At 38.0% G+C, this 26,352-nt stretch overlaps 1 protein-coding gene across 5 annotated transcripts in view; it reads left to right on the top strand.

Moving 5' to 3' along the window:
• RALGAPB (Ral GTPase activating protein non-catalytic subunit beta) overlaps positions 1-26,352 on the top strand; it is a 90,628-nt gene that overhangs the window by 35,762 nt on the left and 28,514 nt on the right. For 2 of the 5 annotated variants that reach the window (XM_006051748.4, XM_025263479.3), the window contains 13 exons: positions 1,679-1,857; positions 3,156-3,304; positions 3,433-3,649; positions 6,077-6,112; positions 7,335-7,536; positions 10,268-10,435; positions 10,950-11,064; positions 11,433-11,580; positions 13,390-13,454; positions 14,669-14,798; positions 16,608-16,741; positions 19,785-19,967; positions 21,235-21,386. In XM_006051748.4, coding sequence (XP_006051810.2) covers positions 1,679-1,857; positions 3,156-3,304; positions 3,433-3,649; positions 6,077-6,112; positions 7,335-7,536; positions 10,268-10,435; positions 10,950-11,064; positions 11,433-11,580; positions 13,390-13,454; positions 14,669-14,798; positions 16,608-16,741; positions 19,785-19,967; positions 21,235-21,386 — 1,878 coding nt within the window. The remainder of the gene's footprint in view (positions 1-1,678; positions 1,858-3,155; positions 3,305-3,432; positions 3,650-6,076; positions 6,113-7,334; positions 7,537-10,267; positions 10,436-10,949; positions 11,065-11,432; positions 11,581-13,389; positions 13,455-14,668; positions 14,799-16,607; positions 16,742-19,784; positions 19,968-21,234; positions 21,387-26,352) is intronic. The other 3 variants (XM_006051749.4, XM_006051752.4, XM_006051751.4) reach the window with 3 other exon arrangements.

The raw sequence follows: 26,352 nt of genomic DNA, 5'->3' as shown, positions 1-26,352 counted from the left end.
TCCTTAAGAATTTGAAATATGCCACCAGTAAAACTCTAGTAGTGGAATCTTCTTTAATGGTAGTTCCTTTTTTTTTTAGTGGTCGTTCTTAGATAGTCTTTTCCTTTCCTTCACTATTTATTTCTTTACTTTTGGTTGTGCTGGGTCTTTGTTGCTGCATGGGTTTTTCTCTAGTTGCAGTGAGCGGGGGCTACTCTTTGTTGCATTGCATGGGCCTCTAATTGGGATGCCTTCTCTTGTGGGGCCCAGGCTCCAGGGTGTGTGGGCTTCAGTAGTTTTCAGTCAGTGGGCTGAGTTGTGACTCCTGGGCTTTAGAGCACAGGCTCAATAGTTGTGGTGTGTGGGCCTAGCTGTTCCATGGTATGTAGGATCTTCCTAGACCAAGGATCGAACCTGTGTTTCCTGCATTCACAGGCAGATTCTTTACCACTCAGCCACCAGGGAAGCTCCTACTCTTTCACTATTAATTGATCTCTTCATACTCTGTCCTTCTTCTTGAGCTGAAAGAGTGTTTTAGTTGCTTTTTTTTTTTTTTTTTTGGATATACAGGATAGGAATTTGAACAAATGCTGGTGGAAAAGAGGGGTTATTGTGTGATGATAGAGAGGTCTTACTGGGCGTCGGGAAGCAGTGAACATTCAGTACTCGTGACTGGAGGGATCTGGGCAGCCTTGGGATAGGCTGCTCTATCATCTGTCTCTCTTGGCTGTTTTGATCTTCTTGTGCATATATGCATTGCTCTCTTTCTCTGGCCCTGAGGCACATGGGACCTTAGTTCCCCAACCAGGGATTAAACCTGCGTCCCCTGTCCTAGAAGGCAGATTCTTAACCACTACACTGCCAGGGAAGTCCTTAGAGGCTTCTTTTCTCCTCCACCCCACAGAGTGAACTACAGTTCTGTGGATACAGTATACTAATACTAGAAGCCCTTTTCCATACAGGCACACACATTCTTTTGTCCTCACTTTCATTTACTTGAAATTAAGATTCTAACTAGATGGAAAAAGGTTTCAAAGGCCCAGGTCCTCTATAAACCACGGATTTATATTTCTCAGCCTAATTCTTTTGATCTTGTAGCCAGTGGAAGTTCTTTCCAAGTGGCTGGCTATGCGTTAACTAACATTATTACTTTGAGTTGGAAAGGCTGTTTAATGGACACTTAAGCAGACTGTTTTGAGTGAAAACATAAATCTGTTTTTCAGTGGAAATACTCAAGCCCAAATATGTTGTTTTAAATATATCAAAATGTACGACTTGAGTGCATGCACAAGAATGTAAGCACTAATCCTGATTTTCACATAGTTTTTTAAAAATTGGAAATATTAATACTAAAGTAAAATTTTCTCCTTGGGGTTCTTGTACATTTATTTATAATTTAACCATTCTGTTGCTTAATTCCAAACATATAACAATATATCCATATATACTTTTAAAAAATTAAAAATTTCTAGTCTTATTTTGGTTCTCATTCTCTGAATAGGCAAATGAAGTTTATGTAAGCACACTGCAGGTCTTCTGTAGAGTTGATGTTTGCTTCTCTAGCCTATTAAACACAGATTCATCTCCTCTCTGAATCAAATAGGTACACACAGCCCTGTTCTTAAAATTAGATTGTATGTATTTTATTGCTAAAGAAATTTCTAAATGTATAATTAATTCTTGCTCTCTCTTTTGATAGTAATCCCGTGGATTTGAGTAACCCAGCCATTATAAGCTCTACTCCCAAATTTCAGGAACAGTTCTTAAATGTGAGCGGAATGCCCCAAGAATTGAATCAGTATCCCTGCCTTAAACATCTGCCTCAAATATTTTTTCGTGCCATGCGTGGAATCAGCTGTCTGGTGGATGCATTCTTAGGTGAATTTTGTATATGTTGCTGGATGTTTGAAGATAACTCTAGAGTCTGGTTTTAGAGACTATTAGGGGACAGCCCAAAGAAAAAGATGAAGAGATTTGATTGCCAAGTAGTAAACTAGGAAAAATTATTTGCAACTAATGTAATAGCCTGAGTGTTTTTGTTATTATTATATAAATGCTGAATAGATCAGACGATGCAAAGAGAAAAGAATAAGACCCAGTAGATAAGTGGACAAAGGCTATGAATAAATGATTTGCAAAAGAGAGGCGTGTCATTTCACTAATAATCCTAGAAAATACAGATTAAAATGTGTTAGGTATCATTCTTATATGAATCATTAGGAAGCAAATTATACTTTTTGTGAAACGTTGTTTTAAACTGTTTTTCACATGAAAAGTCAGAATTTTATTAACCTGTTAAAGAGCAGTGATATTTAATGTACTCAGATGCTCAAGTGTGTCCAACTCTTTGTGATCCCATGGACTGTAACCTGCCAAGCTCTTCCATCCATGGAATTCTCCTGGCAAGAATAGTGGAGTGGGTTGCCATTTCCTCCTCCAGGGGATCTTACTGACCCAGGAATTGAACCCACGTCACTTAACATCTCCTACATTGGCACGCAGATTCTAGTGCCACCTGAGAAGCCCTTGATATGTAATACCTGTCATTTAGAAAACATTTGTTATGTGTACTTAATATATTACAGCGGTATTACAGAGGTAATACATTAGTTCAGTTAAGTTTGGCTGCCACTTGGTCAAAAATACCAGTGGTTTAAACAGGGTAGCTTATTTTCATACATGTTAAGCCCCAGGCTAAGCTGTATGGGGCTGCTGTGGCAGTTCCACCATTCTCAGAAACCCAGGGCACTTCCATCTTCTGGCTCTTCATCCTTCGAGCACATTATCATGGACCATGATGGTTGAAAGAGTTCCAGCCATCCTCTTAGTAACTAGGAAGAAAGAAGCATCTACCTTTGATTGGTCCTTAAAAGGACACTTAAAAGGAGATTTTTGGAGAAGACTCACCCAGTAATCACCCACTTCTCTATGGTCAGAACATGGCCACATCTGGCCATAAGCGAGCCTTTGGAATGTAGTTGTTTATTCTGGGTAGCCACGTCCAGCTAAGTTTTGTGTTCTGTAACTCAGGAAGAAAGGATGGGTGGCAGTTGGGAGGCAGCTTGTAGTCTCTGCTATACTAGTCGGTCCTGAGCCTTCACCAGTGTTGCTTGAGGAAGATTTGCTGACCACATATTTTGAACAAGAGGAATAACTCTTTTTGTCTTTCTTTAAAGGCATTTCTAGACCCCGATCAGACAGTGCTCCTCCAACCCCCGTGAACAGACTGAGTATGCCTCAGAGCACTGCTGTCAATACCACCCCACCACATAATCGGAGGCACCGGGCTGTTACTGTGAATAAGGCCACCATGAAGACAAGCACAGTAAGAGTTTTCATCACCATTATTATACCTTATAAAATTGGCTGTTTAATCAGCCATCCTTTTAAAAAGTCCTGCTATTTTTGCAAACTTCTTGTGACTGTGGCTATATTTTTTTGTTCTTCTAACAGGTTAGTACTGCTCACACCTCAAAAGTTCAGCATCAGACATCCTCCACCTCTCCTCTGTCAAGTCCAAATCAGACTAGTTCAGAACCCCGGCCACTGCCTGCCCCCCGGAGACCAAAGGTTAACAGCATCTTGAATCTCTTTGGATCATGGTTATTTGATGCAGCATTTGTTCACTGTAAACTTCATAATGGGATAAACAGAGACAGCAGCATGACTGGTAAATATTGCTCAAGAAATACGTTATCATTTTTTTCTTTCCTTTTTTTTCTTTTTAATCTTTCCTACCTGCAAGATTAATATGTATCTTAAAAAGCTCTCTGTCTCTGACCAAGCAGTGTCTTGTGCTTAACCCCTTCCAGCTGAACTAATTTTGAACGTTTTCCTACGTGTCCTTTTCATGTTTATTCTACGAGGTTTGGCTTTTGTCTGGTTTTATTAGATACATTTCAGGCTAGCCACTTTTTGTTCAATCAGATTCCTTTCAGTAGGTGACCTGGAAGTTCCCTTCATGTCAGCCAGGATAATACTATTGATATAAAGAATTAAACATGATTGACCGGAAATTTATTCACAAGAAGTGTTTTCTTAAATTTTGACAGCCATTCCCTCATTACTGCATATAAATCAAATTTCTGCTTCACAGAAGACTATCCTTTTAGGTTTTAGTCTAGAAAAGTTTATTTCAAGGGCACATTTTAAAAAAATATCATTTGCTCTGTAAGTAAATAAGACTAATAAAGAATTAATAACTCAACCTTGATATCTCAGAAATGAAACTCTTATCTAAATCTGATCTATGTCATCTTACCATTATAGTTGTAAGTAGTGGCATTAGGGTGCAGGATGGGAGGGTGGGGTCCTATAGAATATACTGAATATTTATGACTGTATGAATAGAGCTGAATAATAATAATGGCTAACATTTATTGAGTTGTGGTTACTTTGTACCAAGCACTGTGCTTTATGCATTAATTCTGCTCTATGTAATAATATAATTAATATTGGTTGATTGGTAAGAGAAGCACTTTTCCCCTGGGGTTGGAAATAACTTGAGTTAAAAGGATGCCTAATTGCATTAGATTATGCATCTTCCCTGGTGGCTCAGACAGTAAAGAATATGCCTTCAATGCAGGAGACCCAGGTTCTGTCTCTGAGTTGGGAAGATCCCCTGGAGAAGGGAATGGTAACCCACTCCAGTATTCTTGCCTGGAGAATTCCATGGAGAAAAGAGCCTGGTGGGCTACAGTCCATGGTGTCACAAAGAGTCAGATACAACTGAGCGACTACCACACACAATGCATCTCTGGGGAGAGTGTTGATTTCAAGGATAAAACTAATAAAATAGCCATAAAAGTCTCTTGCTTTCTCTCAGAAATAAATTCTTTTCTTTTATATATCATCTCAGAACTAAGGGTCTATGTCTGTTAGCATTATACACATGTAATTATTCTGGATGTTCTTATAAATCTTTAAATAATTTATAAGAGAAGTGGATATAAAGACATTTTCAGGAATATAATTTGAGGTTGCATGATTGAGTTTAGGGATTCCTTGTTTGTTTTGTTCAAATTCAGATACCTTTTATTCTACCATTTCATATTTTATTTACAAGTTTGACTTATGGATAAGTAAATGTATTTATTTGATGACTAAATGAAAACACTTAAAAAACTTTCTGGCTTCTATTTTCTTATGTTCATGTGCCTTATATTTTGAATTGTATGACCCATGTTTATGTTTATTGTATTATATTTTCTAGATTGAGTCAGTCATATATTTATTTTCACTAAGATATAATTATTTTACAGTGTAACTTTTGGGTATCAAGCTGTTGACACTAAAATCCCTGAATCCAGAGTGGTTCAACCTGCTGCTTCCTTGGTGGGCTTGCTTAAAGGGAACTTACAAATCTTCCCACTCTATAGGGAGTTTTTAACAGCTTTGCTCATCCTCTCGTGCCAAAAGATAGAAACTAAAATTCACATCGTATGTGGGCAACTAATTCTTATTTTCAACTCTTAACCATTTTCCTTGGTGGGGAAAGGATAGCAGCTCTTCTTCCCCGACCTTGTGTTCAGAGATGAGAAAATCTGTTGTATTACTCAGGAGATAGGAGGTGTCCAGACAGTTGAATGGGTTAGAGTCCTTTTGGGTGCTGCTTTTGAGGATTTGGGGTGGTGGAAAGTTGGAGAATACTAACTCTATTAGTCTGTTTTCTAAGTACTGGCTGCCATCAAGGAATTCTGCCATGTAGTTCACCTCTAACTTAAAATGTTTGCTTCTATGAACTAGTTAGCTTTAGATATACATGACAGTACACGGTGCTTTGTAAATGTAACATTGAGCTGGGAAGGGTTAATGAACTAAAATTTTAATGCACGTTATGGGCAGTTCAGAACCTCAATTCTTTGTAGTTGTGTAATTTTCTTCGTTCATTGTTTTGCATGATACAAAAATCATAATTTTGGATCTGAATGCACAGTTTCCTGTTTTTGAACTAGCTTGTTGTATCATAAAGCTTTTAACCTAACTTTTAAAAAGCTAAAAAGCTTCTAAACTTATTGTAAAATTTCACCATCTTTAAAGTATTTTATAATTACTGCTGTCCTTTGATTTGTTTCCATTTATTTCTATTATCTTGCAGCATCTTTTATCCAAATTCTTCTTTCTTATAAATCTTGTAAGTAGGAACCAGAAGCTTCTCCTTAATTGCAGTCATGTTTTTATTTTTTTCATAATTCCATTAAAATTTTTGATTGTCATTGTCTCTTGTAGTTTTTGCACTTGGGAAGAAAAATACTTTTCTGTGTTTTGAATGGGGAAGATTGTTGGCAAAAGCAAATTAATCTGCCTGAATCAGTCCCATTATTTTGTACACTAGTCTGGTCATGTCATGAATTCCAGGATTTTGCACTAACTGTGTTTTGGCTTTTTTTTTTTTTTTTTAATTTAAAGCTTAAGCTTATTTTTTTACAGATTTAGTGTTTGATTTGTATGCATTCTGCATGTAGTGTTTTTCAAATGTATTATTGCTGGATACCTTATTCAGGACTAAAAATGGCTCATGGGAAGTTGCATAAAGATTTATGCTTGACTCTGCATTCTGTTAAATCTATTACTATAAAATAAACATTTCATGTAGAGTGATAAAAGATTTCAGAGTGACTTTCACTACACAATGAAATCTTTTCCTAAAAACGCGAGCAACTTTCGAAGGGCTTCTGTTTCAGTGACAAATGACCATGATAATCTTTCTTACCCAATCCAATTTTCTGATTTATCAACCTCAAGTTAGCTGCTGTCTGTGGTTGTTAAAATTCATTCTCATTTTGCTTGGTTGAGCAATTCTTCAGTGTGTGTTTTGGAGTTGGGTGGGTGGTGGGAACGCTCTCTCTTCCTCCCTACCCATTCTGTCCTTACCTTGTCCTCTCCCTAAAGTATACACCCTGGCATGGGATGACCCATTCAGTTATGATGTCTGTCTGGGGTAATGTGTAAATTGCAGCACCTATTTTTTTATTGTTTAAGCATCACTTTTATCAGGAGAGGAAAAAACAGAATAAGTAATAGAAAAGCCAAATTCTGTGTTATATATCTGTATGTGTGTGAATACAGATATATATATAAATGTACTCTGCTAATCAAAAATTCAGTTGAAAAATGCTTCTTGTTGAATCTGTTAACTGAGAGTACCACTATAAACTAATTGTTACCCCTTTTCAAAGAAGATTTCAGAGAGCCCTTTAAAAAAAAAATTAAGACCTAGTTGCCAAACAAAAGTATTATTGGATTCTATTCAAGTAGCTATTCAATGACACCAACATTTGATCTTTGTGTCCAGGGTCCCATGAGCCTTTTTGCATATCAACAAATATAATAAAACCCTCCTTTTTTCTCCCCAGCCATTACAACACAAGCTAGCATGGAGTTTCGACGGAAAGGGTCACAAATGTCCACAGACACCATGGTTTCCAATCCTATGTTTGATGCAAGTGAATTTCCTGATAACTATGAAGCAGGAAGAGCTGAGGCTTGTGGGACACTGTGTAGGATTTTTTGTAGCAAGAAGACTGGAGAAGAGATTCTGCCAGCTTATTTATCCAGGTCTTAGAATTTTTTTTGTTTATTTTTCCATTTGTATAGTTGTGATAGTGAAAGTCTATTGTAGCATGGCTTGGTAGGCTGAATTGATAAGTAAATGTTGGTTTTAAATACCTGCAAATGCATGTAAGTAATTGAAAGTTTTGCTTGAATTCCTTTTTACCTACCGTACTAGATTTTATGAGGACCCCCAATACATCTCTTTTATTTTGGAAGCATTTATTCTAACTTATTGACATTTAATAATTATAGAGAGATTTGGAAGGGCCACACTCAATTTTTGATACTTTTTTTTTGGCCACAGTATTAGACACTATAGATGATCCAAAAATGTTAACTGTCAATCCTGCCTCTAAGGAGCTAATTTTCTCAAGCAGAGCCATGTACACAGTAATACCAATCCAGCAGCAATAGGAAGTTGGCAGGAGAGAGACACAGATAAAGTGCTATAGGAATTCAGAGGAAGCAGCAGCATACCCTTGCTCCGGGGGTTCAGGAAAGAGTACAGAGAGTTGGATGATTGTGCTGGACTTACTAGATGGCTAGTTACTTAGACTAGCAAGTGTTAGCAAGTTGAATGGGGTCATTCTATCCAAATCTGTGCCTTCAGCCAGTCTTTTTGAATGTCTCTGCCATCCGTTCAGTTGCTTATGCCAGAAACTTGCCGTCATTTTAGGCCTCTCTTCTCTCCCTCTGTATCTTTAGGTAGTCAGCCGACTCTTGCCTTTCTTCTATTTAACCCTGTTTCTAATCTCTCCACTCTGTCCCCACCATGACACTTCAGGTGTCACTTTTTCCCTAAATTAACTGGTAATGGCCTCCTATTTTTCTTGACTCTCTTTTGCCCTCCTCAACTGATCTTTCACACAGCTGCTGAAGTGATATTAGAAAGAACATTCAGGTGTCTGTGTACATACTAGATTCTCAGGAGAGAAGATTAAACTGACTCAGAAAAAGTAGAGAATATAGGTAGAAACAGAATGGTACATGCAGGGAACTAATCAGGAGTTAATAATAATAAGCTGTTGACTTTAATGGAAACCCCTCTTAATGTGACTTAAGCAAAAGTTTGAAAAACTCATGCTATTTAATATTTCTAAGATCAGGACATGCAGCAGGGTCTCAGAAAGGGCAGAAACCAGGGGTTAGAAAGTATTCAGGGACCAAAACACCTTTCTGTTTCTCTGTCGTCATGGTCTTCTAGAACTGCCTCATTCTTCTGTTATCTGCATATCAATTTCTTACATTGTAGTGTGCTTCTAAGTTCCAAATTTCCATGGCCTTTGCCTTAGTGACACAAAGGCCAATTATTATTCTGAATCCCAATTTCAGATTCCTGGGAAAGAGGATCTGATTAATCAGCTGTCTGCCTCTAGTCTGATCAGCTACGGCTGTGAAGGTGGTTCATACTGTATACAGGCACCCCTTGTAAGGGCACATTTCTTAGGAGGGAGACTGTGGGTTGGGGTGGTACTCCAAACGGTGTCAGTAGCAGTAAGGGAGAAGGCTGTGACCATGAGCCTTCCATCTGGCCCATAAGATCAGATGGGTGGTAGTGTGACCAACCAAAGAACAGATGTGTGAGGGGGCCGAGGATGGGCTTAGTGTTGAAGCTGTTGAATTTGAGGTGCCTGTGGGTTATTTATCAACAGATATTTATAAAGTTCCTACTTTGTGCCAGACATGGTGCACAGGGAGTTCTAGAGTCAGACACATGCTGTCCTCAGGTCTCCAGTGTGCTTTTGGCTAATGGCTATGGAGCTAGAGACTAATTTGACTATGTTTGCTGGCTTGTGTATTATTTAACCAGACTAACAGCTTAGAGAGCCAAGGTTGTCAGCCTGGGGAACACTAGTATTATGAGGCATGTGGAATAAGATTTGTTAAAGGAACTAGCCATAGACATCAGAGAAGAATAAGAGGAGGGAGTACTCAAAAGGTTGAAGGCTTTCAAAAAGCAGAGTAAATTAAGAGTTAGACGTGTCTTTTGGATTCAGCAGTTGAGAGGCCACTGGTTGTTTGTTAGAACATGTTTTTAGTTGAGTTCCAGAGAGAGAAGGTAGATTGAAATGCGTTGAGCAGTAACCAGGAGGTGAGGAGTTTTGTGGAGAAAATGCCTTATATAGTTGAAGAGTGTACCTATATAGTGTCTCTTGAATGATAGAAGTTTGAATGCTTAGTTCTTTGGGGTTAGGGGAGGATGTTGAAAGTAAGGTACACTTTAAAGTACATTCCTAAAAGGATTCTTACTCAGGGTGACCTTCATACTGTGCATAAAGGGTCAGATGAGGTTTCTTTCTTTCATCGTGCCCCCAAAATAGTAGGGGAGTGGGAAAAGACACAACACACTTTTTTTTCAGGAATTTTGGAATACTGCAAAATTTTACTGACATGAAATTTAATTTGGTAATTCCTCCAGTTTATTGATAATTACTGCGGCCTTTTGTTTTTAGTTAACTTCATTTGCAGGCACCTGTAACTTTGAGTTGCAAGGCTTAATTAACACTGCAAGAAAGTGTAATAAACATGAATCTCTTTTTTTTTTTTTGATTAAGAAATACAACTTGGTTCTTAGTGTATTTGATTCTGAATTGTTCTAACTCTCATTAATGCCTTTTAAAGGATAGAAGTAGAAGATTGGAAATAGAATTTAAGATGACTATGTAGAAAATATTAGTGATTATGAAAACAGTTGACCAGCAGTTTGTTTAAAATTTTTTTCTTGCTTTCCTAGATTTTACATGCTTTTAATTCAAGGTTTGCAGATAAATGATTATGTGTGCCATCCTGTCTTGGCCAACGTTATTCTAAACTCCCCTCCTTTGTTCTGCTGTGACTTGAAAGGGATTGATGTTGTGGTTCCTTACTTTATTTCAGCTCTTGAAACCATTTTGCCTGACAGGTAAGCTTTCATCCTGTGCTAGTATGTCAGTTGTTGATTTTGGCCTGGTGTATTTTGGTGCTTCCTGCCCAGTTTCCCAGTTTCTCCTGTCCAGTGGTCTTCGTAATCCAAGGGCTCTCAGGCCACATTAAATGAGAGTTAGAGCATCCAGACCCACCTTGTCCCTGAACTCCTTCAGTTCTGATTTGTCCATGGATGTGTTGAATCCTTTCTGGCCTGGTCTGGAGCGATAAGAGTAGCCCCAGCCCATAGGTCTTTTGTAGCATAGGCCTGATATTTTAAATTAATCCATCAGATTCTAGTTTAATTCCCTAACAGTTTAACAGTACGATTCTCTCTCCCAAAAAAACAAATTACAGAATATAAACTCAGTGGAAAGTAGTTTCTGCATTCTCTGTAAAACCAAACCCAGTATTTGTATTGTGAAAAATTAGCGTAATATATATTTGGCAATAGCTAAAAACATACTTGAGTTCAGAAATACTAATAGCTTTTGGTTTTTTTTTTTTTGCAGAGAGCTCTCAAAATTCAAAAGCTATGTAAATCCAACAGAACTGAGACGATCTTCCATTAATATCCTGCTTTCTTTGTTGCCCCTCCCACATCACTTTGGCACAGTCAAATCTGAGGTAAGGTTTTATTAAAGTTTTTCATATTCTGTATGTTTTGTGTGCTAATTCAAGTCAATATATATTTTTAAGATGGAACAGGAACTTTCTTAAAAATTTCAGATTATTTCACGTGAATCAGCAAAGTTGATTTGTGAAGGTATGTCTTCTGTCACTCAGCCATTCTACTATTTCACGTGGTGAGAGACTAGTGTGTCTGATCCCCTATGTTGTGTAAGTTAGTGATAGACTTAGCACGGTGGCTACCATCAGTCAGACTGAAAGCCCTGCTCATTGGGCTGATCCTCTCTTTATCCGCTGTAGCAGTTCCTACAGGACTGTAGTGTGCCGCAGCAGGTGATATTAAATGTTATTTGTTTCTTCCGCAGGTAGTCCTGGAAGGAAAGTTTAGTAATGATGACAGCTCTTCTTATGATAAACCAATAACTTTTTTGTCACTGAAGTTGAGACTTGTGAATATACTAATAGGTGCCTTGCAAACGGAAACGGACCCCAACAACACTCAGATGATACTAGGTTTGTGTTCACACATTTTTTCTGTAAGTGGAAACCCAGATACTGTTGTTGATCTCAGGCATCTAGAGGCAGGGGGTCAGTGATAGGAACCTAAGCGAAGTACAGCCCTACTTTAAATCTTAATCAGAGGCAGAATTGTTTGCTCTTAAACATGAAAAAAATTTGAAGAGGTGAGATGAGGGAAGGAACGCATCAGTTGTCTTGGTAGGTCATACTGGCTTTGTTTTTTGTGTGTTCTTTGTTTTTCTCTTCCGCTCTTGCCCTTCGTCTCTCCTTGTGTCCCCTTTTTCTCCCCTTTCCTCTCTGCCATCATTACTTCTACTTCTGCCTTTTCCTCCTGCCCGTTAGTACATGCAAGGCTATTTGGAGTTGGGTGTAATTGTGGAAGTCATGACAGAACCTGCCAAAAGGAGATTGAGGAGTAGCTGTTTCTGCCTCCTCCCTTTTCCCTTATTGTTTCCTATTGGTTTTCTAATCATACTGTTTTGAATGACTTTTCATCATTATGACCACTTCTATATTTTAAACCCTTATCGCCTCTCAACTTGGTTACTGCAGCTGTCTATTACTGTACTTTTTTGTTTTTTAATCAAATCCAAGGGCGTGGTCCTAGGTACAGGTACTCTGAGGAGAAAGAAGCAAATTGCACAGCTTTTATCCTTGAGCAAGTCTCATTGCAGAGATTGAAACACCTTCACAGAGTACTCAGATAACAGCAGAAGGCAGTGCTGATTGCATGTCATGTTGGATGTCTTTAGTGTTGAGGGAGGATAAACTGAAAGAGCAAGGAAACTTCGTAGGGGAAAGTGGAAATTAAATTGGATCTTAAAGGGCAGGATTTGAATAGGCACCAGTGAGGTGAGGATTTCATTTCAGGAGGGGAAACAGCAAGGCTGGAGAATTTATGGCGACAGTAGTGGTTGGAGTGGGTGCCCGTAATTATAGTGGGTTATGCAGCGAGAAGGGAGAATAAACAGAAGAGTAGATCCTTCATTTTGTAAAGGAGTTTAATGAACAGAGGTTAAATCTCAATATGAGAGAGCCTCCACGTTGTAGTTTTTTAGATTGTTCAAAACACATATCACTTGAAATCAGATAATTTCTACAGTTGATGGAGTATTTAGTTCTGCTTTATCCTTGTTCTGTAGAAGCTCCCCTTGTATGTTCCAAGGAAGAGTCAGTTGTCACTCTTGCATAGTTTGGCAGAACTATGTGTGTTCTTTCTATCCATAGTGCACCGGAGCACTCCCCCACTGGGATGAGTAGAGTGCAAGGTTCACCATCTTGTTTCTTTACTAGTTTCTAGGGCTATGAGTTCCTTGGTGATAAATACATGCAGCTTGCCTTCAGAATATGCAGTGGGCAAGCCCTAAAAGCATTCTTAAAAAGCGGTTGGTCAGAAAGATATAGCTGTGGATTTTCACTTTGTTATTTTATACTGAAAAGATCAGAATCTGGTTTTAAAATGTTCCATAATATTTTTCTTAGTATATATTACCCTTAAAATTGAGATGTTTACATCTAGTCTTTTACACGAATTTAAAAATTGGTCATGTTTTTATACAAAACAAAGTTTGATGTTCAGATTTATTTTAGAAAAATGTCATTTTGAAATTTGGGGGGCAGATCAGAATTAGGTCACTTTTGAAGAGTTTCTTCTTTGACCAACTGATGGATTTATCAGTAATCTTATGGAATTTCCAGAAATACTCTGCTAAAATCATATTCTTGTCTTTGCTGTTAATTGAGATATTTTGTCCATTTTCATATTCTTGTCATGTATTTAAATGTATTTTTTTGTTGTTTTAGGGGCAATGTTAAATATTGTTCAAGATTCAGCACTTTTAGAAGCCATTGGTTGCCAAATGGAGATGGTAAGAAGCATACAACATGTAATTAGAGAATATCAACTTCTGTTTTTATGTAAATTATATTCCAAAATATCTGTCCTTGTGTTCTTAAAGGCATTTGTTTGTAGATTCAGCTCATTGATTCAGCAGGTCCTTTTAGAAATATTATCTGTTTTGAAGTTTCTTAGCTTTCGGTGTCTCATCAAGTCCCTGAGAGATTCTGTAGGAGAGAAATTCCAGCTAAACAGTGTCTTTACTCCTGGACAGTATTTACCTAAAGCTTTTATGTCTTTTGCTGTGTTGGTGAATTGGCTTGAATAATCAGAAAAATTCCCATACTCTGTGACTCCTTGTATCTGTAGTAGATCTAGTGTTGGCTGTAAACAGCATCTAGTTTATCCTTTTCTATCTCAGCTGCTCTTTCTGTCCCTCTAGACCAAAGTTTGAAGGTTTCCCCAAAGCACCAGTGCTACTAAATCAGAAGTACTTTCCAGAGACTCCAGTGCTCCCTGCTTCTGTCTTCAAGATGTGTGATCCCTCTACCTGGAATAGAGGCAGGCAGTTGGTGGGAGAGGAATTAACCGAGTATACTGGGGTGAGATGAGTGGATGTAGGATGGGTGATCAAATTATTATTAAGGAAATTATGTTCATGTCCCAGTAGGTGGCTAATAACAGTCGTCTTACGTGGATAAAATGAATTGTGTTTGTAGGGGAGATGAGGGAAGTCTTTAGCAGATACCTTCATTAGCTCCTGTACATATAACAGTTGATCTTTATCTATCTATCTATATATACTAATACATGCTATATATACTAATCATATATTTATTATTTGTGTATTTTATGTAACATTGGAAAGTTACTGTTATTTGTTTATTTGTGTTTTGTTTTTTAAGATGTATTCCTATTCTGAAGTTTTGCTTGGGAGGCACTAGGGTATTTCTTTACAGACCCAGAACCATTAACTGTTGAAGTCCAATGAAGGTGGAAAAAGTCTGATCCTTTTAAACAGCAACAAAGACGATTCCAGAATGGGCAGCCTCTAATCATCAGACCCTTGATACCACCAGTAAATGGTGTTTATGTTAAAACACCACAACAGTTTTAATCCTTTGTCAATTTTTATCTATGTTTCAGTTTGTGCTATTTAGCTGGCACATTCCATTTTACCAGCATGGCTTTTAGTAATTGACTTCTGTCCATATTTGCATATTTGATTCATTTTTTTTTGACCAGGGTGGTGGAGAAAATAACTTCAAGAGTCACAGTCGCACAAATAGTGGTATTAGTTCAGCAAGTGGTGGAAGCACAGAACCCACAACTCCTGACAGTGAAAGACCTGCTCAAGCTCTCCTGAGAGATTATGGTAAGCCATGTTTAGTTTAGTTTAGTTTTATTTTTTTAATCTAAAGTTGTAGAAAAACTTTTAATGCCCAGCTATATTAAACAAGCAGAGAAATTTAACTAGATTTTCATATTCATGATTTTTATGTACTTAATATAACAGAGAAGCTATTAGTCTAAAACATTATGAAAAAGAAAACAGATCTTTTAAATTTAGCGCTACAGTTTTTAGTAGTTAGATTTTGGATAGTTTCTTAGATTTTATAAGTGATTTATAGGAAACATTTCTGAATTCTGTACCAGGCACTAGTAATTCAGAATCAAATAGGATTTAGGCATTGCCACAGAGTCTAATGGCAGAATCAGTCAGTATTTCAGTTTTTGCAGTATGGTGAGGATGGGTAATGGTTTATGCATTAGATGGCAACCTGATGGAGTCTGCCTTTGTATTTGAAGCCTGTATACCCTATGTCTGGTTAGATTCTTCAGTCACAAAGAGTAAGGAAGCATTTGCAAGTAGAGCATCCTATTCAATAATGTCCTTTACCGTGGCCAGTTGCTTTCTGGGTTTTGTTGAGTTTGTGGGTGCCTTTATGTTTTTATGCGTAAATACTAGTGGTGTATTGAATCTAAGATTATTAATCCAACTAGATTGGAATGAAATCTAGCTTCTTAGATGGAGTTTAATGTTTTAATCATTTGGAGAGTTTATGAGCCCAGGAGTCCAGGCATGTTTCAGTGATTTAAGTTTGCTATAAGTATCCTTCAGCTTGTCAGATACATAAGGTCATTATGTGGCCATTTAACACATTTAAATATTGCATTTATGAAGAAGTTATTTAAATCGTTATTTTATTCATTATGCTTGTATTTAAATATAGGTGAAAATTTATTTATTTTTCCTGCTTCTAAGACACTTTTAAACTAAAGAAATTTTTGCATTATTATATGTGTTCTAATATAAATGTTCGAAGTGGTTATTGTTTGTTTCAGCATTTTGAACTGGTGTTAGTGAGTTCTGCTTGTAATGTCATAAAATAGTTTTTACTAAAAAATCCAGATTTGTGTTAGTGTCGCATGAATGTCTCTCTTTAATGATCATTCCTTTTTCTGTTGTCACTGCCCTCTTTCTGATAGGATCGACAGGTATAATGTCCCTAAAGCTTCCTTTATAAATTCAATTTAGTTTGTCCTAATTTATTATTAACTGACTAGTAATTACTTTTAAATATAGAATTGGAGGCTACATAAAAACACAGTAACTTGATTATTTAATTTTTTAAGAGTATTAAAGTTGTCTCAGAGAATTAAATGTTAAAGTTTGCTTGAAAAAGCATTGCATGTGACTTTTGACGTTATGAACCCTGAAAATAATTTCAGCAGATGCTTTAGGATAATTCCCAGCATCTGAAGAGATTCTAAAATTTGAATTCCTTCCTCTATAAAATTCTAAGGAAATAATTGATAGCCTTTTGATTGTTTCATTGTTTTTGTTTTTTAAATGTAACTCTGTGAGTTAATTTGGAAATGTTGAGATTTATACTGTTATAAGAATGATATTGAAGCTTTCAAATCCCAGTGGATGTCTGTGTGAGAGTACCTGAGCTGGGAGCTAGAAGCTGCTCTGGTCTAGTGTGTGTGCCCTGCGCACCGTTGTTCAGTCAGGCTCAGCTGCTCAGGCCAGTGGGGCGGGGAGCATAACACTGTGTGGGTGCCCGTCATGCTCACTGTGGCTGCTGTGGTCTGTGCCTAGTGGAATGCTGTGCTTCTCGTTACTAATGCTTAGTTGTTTTCCCTCCCTGTGGGATGTGGCATTGGGGTTATATCCTAGCTCTTAATACAGATTCAGCTGCTGGGCTCCTGATTCGCAGCATTCATCTCGTCACCCAAAGACTCAATTCCCAGTGGCGGCAAGACATGAGCATATCACTGGCAGCTCTGGAGCTCCTCTCTGGACTGGCAAAGGTGAGATGACAGTCCCTTTATTTTAGCCCAGCAGCCTTGGAGTATGGCTCTTTTTTCTGTATCTCCTGACCCCCTTCATGTGGGTGTTGCAGTCTTGATTATACTCATCACAGTTGATATCCAAAGTGTGCAAAAATGAGCCTTCAAGTGAGATTTTACAAAATGATCTTTACTTTTTTGTTTAATAGGGTCAAAGGGTGTGAATGATATTTTTGCTGTTAGATGATAGGAAACATTTCAGTACTTGTTCTTTATTTGCACATAATGATGGAACACCGGTTGATTTTGTGTTTACTCATAATACCCTTAAATTTTCAGCATGACATTTTGTGCCATTATAAGATCATCAATCATCTAATTTTAACGAATAAATACAGATTTGGCAACAAAAGGAAAACTTATCCTAAAATACACCATTTGGGCCTACCTGTGACTCTTCCATCTTCCATTATCAGAGATAAATGAAAGTTGGCTGTACTTTCAGATTTCTTTCCCAACTGTTCATCTATTTTGTGGAACCTTAGAGTTGGGTGTCCATTTGCATTTCTCTCTCTCTTTTTTTTTTAATTAAAGTGAAATTCAGATAACATAAAATTAACCTTTTGATGTGAACAATGCAGTGCCTATTAGTACTCTCACAGTGTTGTGCAACCACCCCCTCTTTCTGGTTCCAAAGCATTTATCACCCCCAAAAGAAACCCTGTACCCATTTAGCAGTGTTTCCTGATCTCCCTTTCCCCTTATCTCTAACAACCACCAGTCTGCATTCTCTCTCTGTGGATTTACCTATTCTAATATTTCATAGAAATTAAATCATATAACCTATGACCATTTGTATGTGGCTTTCTTCACTTAATATGTTCTTGAGGTTCATTTATGTTGTAGGAAAAAGTCTCAATCTCATTCCATTTGTGGCTGAATGATATTCCATCATATTTGTGTACCAGTTTGTCTATCCATTCCTCTGTAGCACATTTGAGCTGTTTCTACCTTTTGACTCTTGTGAGTAGTAGTGCTGCTGTGAGCATACATGTACATGTGTTTATTTGAATGCCAATTTTCAGTTATTCTGGTTATATAACTAGGAGGGGAATGGCTGGGTCATATGGTAATTCTGTATTTAACTTTCTGAGAAGCTGCCCAACTGTTGTCCTCAGCAACTGAATCACTTTACTTTCCCACCAGTGATGTAGGAGGGTTCCAGTTTCTCTCAATCTTCACTAGCATATAACTATTTTCGTATCTGTAAAATAGGCAGGATTATCTTGTGCGTAACACCTGGTCATGTGAGGATGAAGTGACATGAAATATGTAGAACACTTTGTAAACACAAAGGTGATATACACGCATAAGGTGATGTTGTCTGAGATGGTAAACTTTAAGCCCTCATTTTATAGATGAGGGACAGGTGAGCAGAGGCTGTGACTTACCTGAGTCATGAAAGGCAAAATAGACAAGAAAACCTGAGGTGTTCTCACCACCACTTAGAGCTTACCTTTACCTCAAAGATTCTCAAGCGTAGATGTAATGGCCATAGTTTTGTGAGGAGCAGTTACTGATGTAGGAGGTAAGAACAGCCATTTGTGCAATGTGCAGGACCACATGGTCTTTGAGAGCAAGATACTGTTGACTGTGACCTTCAGTACCCTTGCAGTAGTAAGGAATAATTAACCCTAAATGGAGTGCTGTCTAGACCTAACAAATCATAAAGGGCTGACACTACCTGATTCATGACTTGCTATAAAGCTGTGGTAATCAAAACAGTTTGGTATTGGAATATTAGACAACTAGATCAGTAGATAGAGCCGGGGAGTCCAGAAATAGATCTGCGTGTGTATGGACATTTAATTTTTGACAGAGGTGCCATGATAATTAAAAGGAGAAAGGATAGTCTTTTCATCCAGTGGTGCTAGATCAGATATTCGTGTACAAAAAAAAGAGAGAGAAAGGAATGTTCAATGGTGTAACCATTTTAGAAAACAATCCCCTGGAGTAGGGAAAGGCTACCCACTCCAGTATTCTGACCTAGAGAATTCCATGGGGGCTTAATAAATGTGTCCATGGGGTCACAAAGAGTTGGACACAATTGAGAGACTTTCACTCACACTTCACAGGTCCTTAAAAAACTAAACATACACCTATCATATGATCTAATCAGTCCACTCCTAAGAAGTAAGAGAGCATATACTCTTACAAAGTCTTATACATAGCAGCTTTATTTGTAATACTCAGGAGCTGGAAAAAATCCAAATGTCTAACAGATGACTGGATAAATTAATTATGGTATAATCCATATAATGGAATACTACTCAGTAGTAAAACGGAATGAAAAATTGATATACACAAGACTGTGGATAAATCTCAAAACAATTATGTTGAGTAAAAGAAGCCAGACTCTCCCCCCACCCCAAATAGTACAATACTCTATGTTTTTATTTATATAAAACTATAGGAAAGACAAGTTAACCTATAGTGACAAAAAACAAATTGGCAGTAACCTAGAGAGGGGGCAAAAAGGAGTAGGGGAAGTTTTGGGTTTTTTTTCTGGGGAAGTGTTATAAAGGTGCATGAGAAGATTGAGGGGTAATGAATATGTCTACCATCTTGATTGTGGTAATAGTTTACAGGTGTATACTTAGTCCAAAATTTATCAAATTGTACACTTTAAATATGTGTAGTTTACTATATGTTAATTATACCTCTGGACAGCTGCATAGAACTTTGTAGCCCATAGAGCATCATTATGGGGTGGGTTAGGGGGCTTAAAAAAATGTGTACAATGTTCCATTGCCAGCTCTTCTTGTGATCTATGGCAGTGATGAGTAGTTGTAGCCCAGCAGTTTAGGTTTTAGAGCATGAAAAGGAATGCTAAAATGAAATTTTACTGTTTTAGGGTTTGAAAAATGCCCTCTCTTTTTATAGAGTGTATATGATAGTACATCTGAAATATTATATTCTCAGAAAGGCTGGGCCTCAGTGTAGAGGCTTTGAAATTGGTACCGTGGTTCCTGGCTAACTGTGTTCACCAAACGAATATGCTCAGGTGAAGGTGATGGTTGACTCTGGAGACCGGAAGCGAGCCATCAGTTCTGTGTGCGGCTACATTGTGTACCAGTGTAGTCGGCCAGCTCCTCTTCACTCCCGGGATCTGCACTCCATGATAGTGGCAGCTTTTCAGTGTCTCTGTGTCTGGCTGACAGAGCACCCCGACATGCTTGATGAAAAGGTTAGTTTACTAGGTATTAAAACAGAAAATAGGAACCAAAATGTATATTGGGAAAATATCTTTTAAAAGAGAATATCTAAATTTAAATCCAATATTGCATACTTTAAGCTGAATATAACTTGTTATATTTCAGGAGAACACTCATCCTATTGAGCATAACTGAAAAACTATCATCATGCTTATATAGTTGATCCTTGAATAACATAGGGTTGAACTGTGTAGGTCCACTTACATGCAGATTTTTAAAAAACTGTTAATACTATTACATGATTTGTGATTGGTTGAACCCAGGCATGTGGAGCTGTGGATAGGGAAGAACTGCATATATGGAGGGCTGACTTTAATTTATATGTGGAACAGAAAAAAAAAAAGAAAAAATAACTTATATGTGGATTTTTTTATTGTACTGGGGATCGATGCCTCTAACTCCCATGTTGCTCAGGGGTCAACTGTATTTGATTGCAGATTAACCCATGGAGAAATTCTTTGAAAGATGGAGCTTTAGATAATTTATCTGCAAACAATCAGGATTGTTTTTTCTTGAAAGGATGGTAGCCTTGAGATGGCCAGAAGGTACTTTGGTCACCTATCATTAGACCAGAAAGGGAGGTTGATAACCAGGCTGCAAACCTAGAAAACACCTTGTTCGTAAAGGTTGTTTGTAGCTAAAAATTTCATTTCACAATGTTTCTTTCATTTTAAGTAAACACAGATTATCTAGGCTGCTTTCTCTTACCATTGTAATACTTTTCTTATGGGAAGACAGTTATAAAAGAATGCATAGTGTAAATAAAAGAAGAGATATCAGGCTTATTGGAAAATTATACAGAGCTTTATGTAGTTTATAAAAATGATACCATTGATTAAATCTTAGTCATTTGCATGATGACGTATAGCATTAGGATACCAGAAATTGTTTTAAAAGTATCCAGGTTTAGCTGAATTCCTGTTATATCTCTTTCAGTTACCTTTCACAATTTATAGTCCATGATAATTTTATAAGAATGGTGACTGATAAAATTGAAGTGAAGTTATCATTACTTATTATCTAGATCTCTTAATACTCAAATATAGATCTTTAAAGAAAAATGGGGGGGGGAGTTTATTTTATTAAATTATTATGAAGTTAATATGTACGTACCAAAGAAAATGAGAAATTAAGAGTCCCACCACCAAAACACAACCAACATTGACCCTTGGATGTATTTCCTTGTCTTCTCATAAGATAGATGTATTACAAAAACTAATCTGCTTTTCCTTTTTCTAGGATTGCCTTAAGGAAGTGCTGGAAATTGTGGAACTGGGTATTTCAGGAAGCAAGTCCAAGAATAGTGAGCAAGAGGTCAAGTACAAAGGTGATAAGGAGCCAAACCCTGCCTCTATGAGAGTAAAGGATGCTGCTGAAGCCACCCTAACATGGTATGAAAGTGACATCAGAGGGATTGTGTCTAGGAGTTAGACGGGATTAGATGTGATCCTGTATTGTTTCATCTCCTCCCCAGTTGTTCAACATTAAGTGACATAACCTGATTTAGGATACTTTTTCTCCAGAAATAAAATGGAAAAGAAACTGTCTTGTTCTTTTGGACCAAAGAAACCAGGATCTTGAGGCTAAAAGTTTGGGTCCTTGTTTTTCTATGCTGGCTGGCAGTAATTCAAGTCATATCATGTTAGAGCTAGAAAGGATCTTGGAGAACCTTACCCACATCCTCACTCTGATGGCTGAGTCCAGAGACTTCGATTACACCATTACCTCTTCTGCTTTCCAGCTTAGTGGTTTTTATTCTGTGCTACACCATTTATATTACATATTATAGGTTCATTCAGTCAAAACTTATAAACATCCTCTTACGAACTAGTAATAGAATTTTAAAAAAAATCAGATTTAGTTTCCACACCCAGAGAGCTTCTGGTCCAATAGGGAGGAATAAGATATGAACACAAATATCTATAATATTAGCTGGAGAATAAATGCTCCAAGAGAAGGGGTACATATGGAATGCAGGTGTGTTGGAAGAAGGGAGTGAATAGTTTCAGATTCAGGAAGTCAGATTCCTGAGGAAAATCACATTGACCTGACTCTCAGAGAATGGATAGTTTGAGCTATAAGTCAGATTGCAGGGGTGGTTACGGCAGCAAGAGAAAATTCCTATTTCAAGCATTTGGTAATGAAGGGACGGAGACAGGCTGGTATCTTGAAAAAGTAGCAGAGAGAGTTGAAAGTTTATGTTTGGCCAGTTAGTTAGCAGAGTAGAAAGAGGGAAGAAAGGCAGTTTATTGACTGAAAGAGACAGATGGAGAAGATTGCGTAGAATTGGTACAGTTGGGAAGAAGTGGCTTATGAAAGGGTAAGTGTGGATGAGGATCCAGAACAACATAAGAAGCAGGAAGGAGGAATGTCAGATCATATTGAGTTGGCTCATCTTGGTCTTCTTAGTAAAAGTGGTAAGACAGCTTGTGGGCTTCCCTGGTGGCTTAGCAGTAAAGAATTTGCCTGCAATGCAGGAGACAGGGATTTGATCCCTGGGTCAGAAAGAGCCCCTGGAGAAGGAAATGGCAAGCCACTGCAGTATTCTTGCCTTGGGGAATTTAATGTACAGAGCAGCCTGGCGGGCTACAGTCCATGGCATCACAGCAGAGTCAGACACAACTCCCTGACTACACAAGAAGACAGCTGGTAGAAGATTTGTGTGCATATGAGCCTTTTCCAAGACAACTTGGGGCATGCACAATAAAGTTGGGTTTATTTTTGTTCCTCATGGGCTTAGGTTATTCAGTAAAGTTTTAGAAGCATGCTTGCTTTAGTTCATTCCTGCTCACTGTGCTGATGCTGGGCTTTCAGTAACTGTGGAGGTTTGACTAATAGCTGGAAAATCAGAAAAATGTGATTAATTACTAGAAATAATTATTAAAGTCCAAAGAGAAGACCATGTGTGGTCTGGGGTGGACTTAAAAAGGTTATTAAAAACTAAGATCTGATGTGTACCTTGAAGAATAAAAGGGATATGCAGAAAGGGGGAAGGATATTTCTCACTGGGACTCTGCATTATATAAAAATAAGTTTGCTCCATCCTAGCCTGTGGATGGGACATTCCATTGAGAGTATGATTGGCAGCAAGGATTGGATATAAGCCCGGAATGAGCAGAGAGTCATGCTTGTAGTCCTCAACCGAGGCAGTAGTTGCCTAGGTGGCTCATCTTATCTCTGCTGGCAGCTCTACAAAATGCCTCATGTCTTAAAAAGGGCCCTAAAGAGTCACCATGAAACATCCAAAACCAGTTTTCTCTGTTCCCATACAATTAGAGCTTTGTGTCAGTATCATGACTGTTTTCCAGCTATGCAGACTCAAAATTTTGACTCTTTCTGATTTATCTCTGTTTTATCTGTCTTTCCCCATATGAACTCAGTGACCAAGTCCGGTAGAATTTAATTTTGAAAGTATTTCCTCCATTCCCTCAGACCTCAGCATCCTAGTCCAGGCCCTTCTCACTTTCTGTCTGATTTCCCTGTTTTCAATCTCTTGCTGCTGCTGCTAAGTCATTTCAGTCGTGACCGACTCTGTGCGACCCCATAGACGGCAGCCCACCAGGCCTCCCCTTCCCTGGGATTCTCCAGGCAAGAACACTGGAGTGGGTTGCCATTTCCTTCTCCAATGCATGAAAGTGAAAAGTGAAAGTGAAGTCGCTCAGTTGTGTCCGACTCTAGCGACCCCATGGACTGCAGCCTACCAGGCTCCTCCGTCCATGGGATCTTGTAGGCAAAAGTACTGGAGTGGGGTGCCATTGCCTTCTCCAATTCAATCTCTTACTCTTTTCATTTTGCATTCTGTTACTGAACTCATCATCTTAGATACTGTGCTTATTCTGCTGTGTGAGTGATTGAAAACAGAAGATTTCTGTTTATTGCCATATGCTATGAAATTTTTGGTCTGGTATTCAAGGCCCTCCTTGAGTCCCCACTCAAACTGTGATCTTTCCTAGCACAATCCTTCTGTCCCAGCTGGCTGGCCACTTGTGGCTGTGAACTGCACGTCTTCATACCTGTCTGTCTGCTTCCCCTGCGTTTCGGGACTTCCCTCTCCTCTTGGCCACATCCTCCACTGTTAGCTGCTCACATCACATCTAGCTACCTCTGTGGAACCTTCTTTGATTACTCTGCTTCTTTTCCACACCTCTGTGTTCATTCAGTCTGACCTTGCCACACTACATGAATTCTGTGGTGTCATGATCACACCTGGTCGTGTTTGATACGTGCTAGTCTTAGCTCCCCACCCTGGGTAGAGGCCCCATTTCCCTTTTTACACCCCTCACAGTGTGAGCACACAGGAGATAGTTACAGAATGCAGATCAGCTTGGTGGTGGTTTTCCCCTTGCCGTATAATATACATTAGGACTCTTGGAAGTCATTTCAGTAGCCCCTCTGCTTAGTGATTTTTAAGAGTTATTTACCAAGTTATTTAGCCTCTAATTTGGAGATACTTTAACCCCCCATGTGCCCATTTCATTTTAATTGTTGATAACTTGGTGTTTACATCGAGCTGAAATCTCTCCCGCTTTAACTTCTACCCATTTGTTCTGATTCAGACTTTTGATCGTGAAATTCTTTATTTCCAAAGAGTGGGGATATCTGAAGACAATGCTTGTGTTCTTTTGTTTGTTTTTTATTTTACATTTTGGCTGCATCCCCTGGTAGGTGGGATCTTGGTTCCCTGACCAGAAATAAAACCTACACCCCTGCATTGGAAGGCAGAGTTTTAGCTGCTGGGCCACTGAAGGAATTCCAACAATGCTCATGTTCTTTCTCATTCATTTCTGCCAGTACCTTTAACTGTTTTTCAAATGACAGGGATTTAAAGTACTTTTTATCCTAGTCATTTTTCTTTCAGTGGCATTCGTTTGACTGTGTACGTCTTTAAAGGGTGATCACCTTTAAACTCTGTAGAATATTGTATTTTCATTAAAATTGGGTTTTTGAGAACCTAGTCAAGGCAAACTTTAGAGGCTTTTATTTATTTTTTTAACACATTTACCTTTTGTCTTTCTCATCCTGATCACTTATTTTGGGGTATTTGGATGTAATATATAGAATTTTACATTTAAACTTGAAATTTCTTTATGTAAGATTTACCTTATTATTTTTAATCTTTTAAGATTCCTTTGGATCCCAACTCTTACTCTGTCTGGTAATATTAACTCTGCAGCTCAACTTTAGGTCAACTGCAGATTTAATGAGCCTGCCCTGTGTGTCCTAATCAGAAACTCTGATAAGAATATTGAACAGAAAAAGACTGACAAAGCACGTGATAAGAGATTTCCCTTCTGGTTCACAGGGATTTTTAAATCTTATCTATAAGTTTTTAATGATATACTGCCAAGTAAGTTGCATGTCTTAATTTCAAAGATACTTCTCTGCCTTTCCAGTCTAGTCATTATCGAGAAGAGAAAATGTAGTTAGGCTGGTATGATTTGATCTTACTGACCTATTCCCTTCCTAGCATCCTATATTTTGATAATGTCTTAAAAATCTTGCATGGAACGTAAGCTTACATGGTCCATATGCTTGTGACAGCCATCTCTGTTCCATATTAGAAAACCCATGTTTTTCCCATTACTGGTTTTCTACAAATCCTTAGGCCTGAACTCATCATGAAATTCTCCTTGTCCTTGAAATTCTTAAATAATCCTCGTCCTAGGAAGAGAAAAAATGGAGGAAAAGTATCTGTTGAGCAGTGTTGTCTTCTGTTATCAGAGAGATTTGGGTTCAAGCATTAGAATGAAAGAGAAGAGGAGAGGCTACTCAAGCTGAGAATTGCAATGATGAAAGTAGTGGTGGGGAATACTAATTTTCCAAATGAGTTGCTTTGGAAGGGTTTGATGATATTAGGACCACAAGATGAAATCTTTATGTTTTCTTAACAAGATTCTGTCTGTGTTTCAGTTTCTTAATTATGAAATGGGAATAATAATGGTACCTATTTCATAGGGTTGTTATAATAAATAAATAAAATGTTAGGTGTCAAGTGCTTAGCTCTAGACTCTGGCACATAGTAAGTGGTATTGTATAAGTTATTACTACTGTTCCTTGAAGACATGCAGGAATCTCTGTGGATGTAAACATTTTGGAATGTTTAGGCTTGATCAGTTGACTTCTAATTTAAAAAGTATTTTTTTCTTATATATTCTCATTTAATAATTACAGCAATCCTGTAAGATGTAACTACTAGTGCATCTAGTTCCTGGTCTGTAGAATGAGGATAGCTATTCATGGCCACACAGTGAGAGGGCAGCAAGTCTTGGTTTCTGGTCTTTTAATGATCACTTATCTCTTCTGAGCCTGAGTTTCCTCAGCTGGAAAGTTGAGGGGATTTGGCTGATCTTCAGATCC

The sequence above is a fragment of the Bubalus bubalis genome, chromosome 14, assembly GCF_019923935.1.
Source record: "Bubalus bubalis isolate 160015118507 breed Murrah chromosome 14, NDDB_SH_1, whole genome shotgun sequence".
NCBI lineage: Eukaryota > Metazoa > Chordata > Mammalia > Artiodactyla > Bovidae > Bubalus > Bubalus bubalis.
The sequence above is the reverse complement of the archived record's forward strand: the minus strand, read 5'-3'. Positions and strand labels throughout refer to the sequence as shown.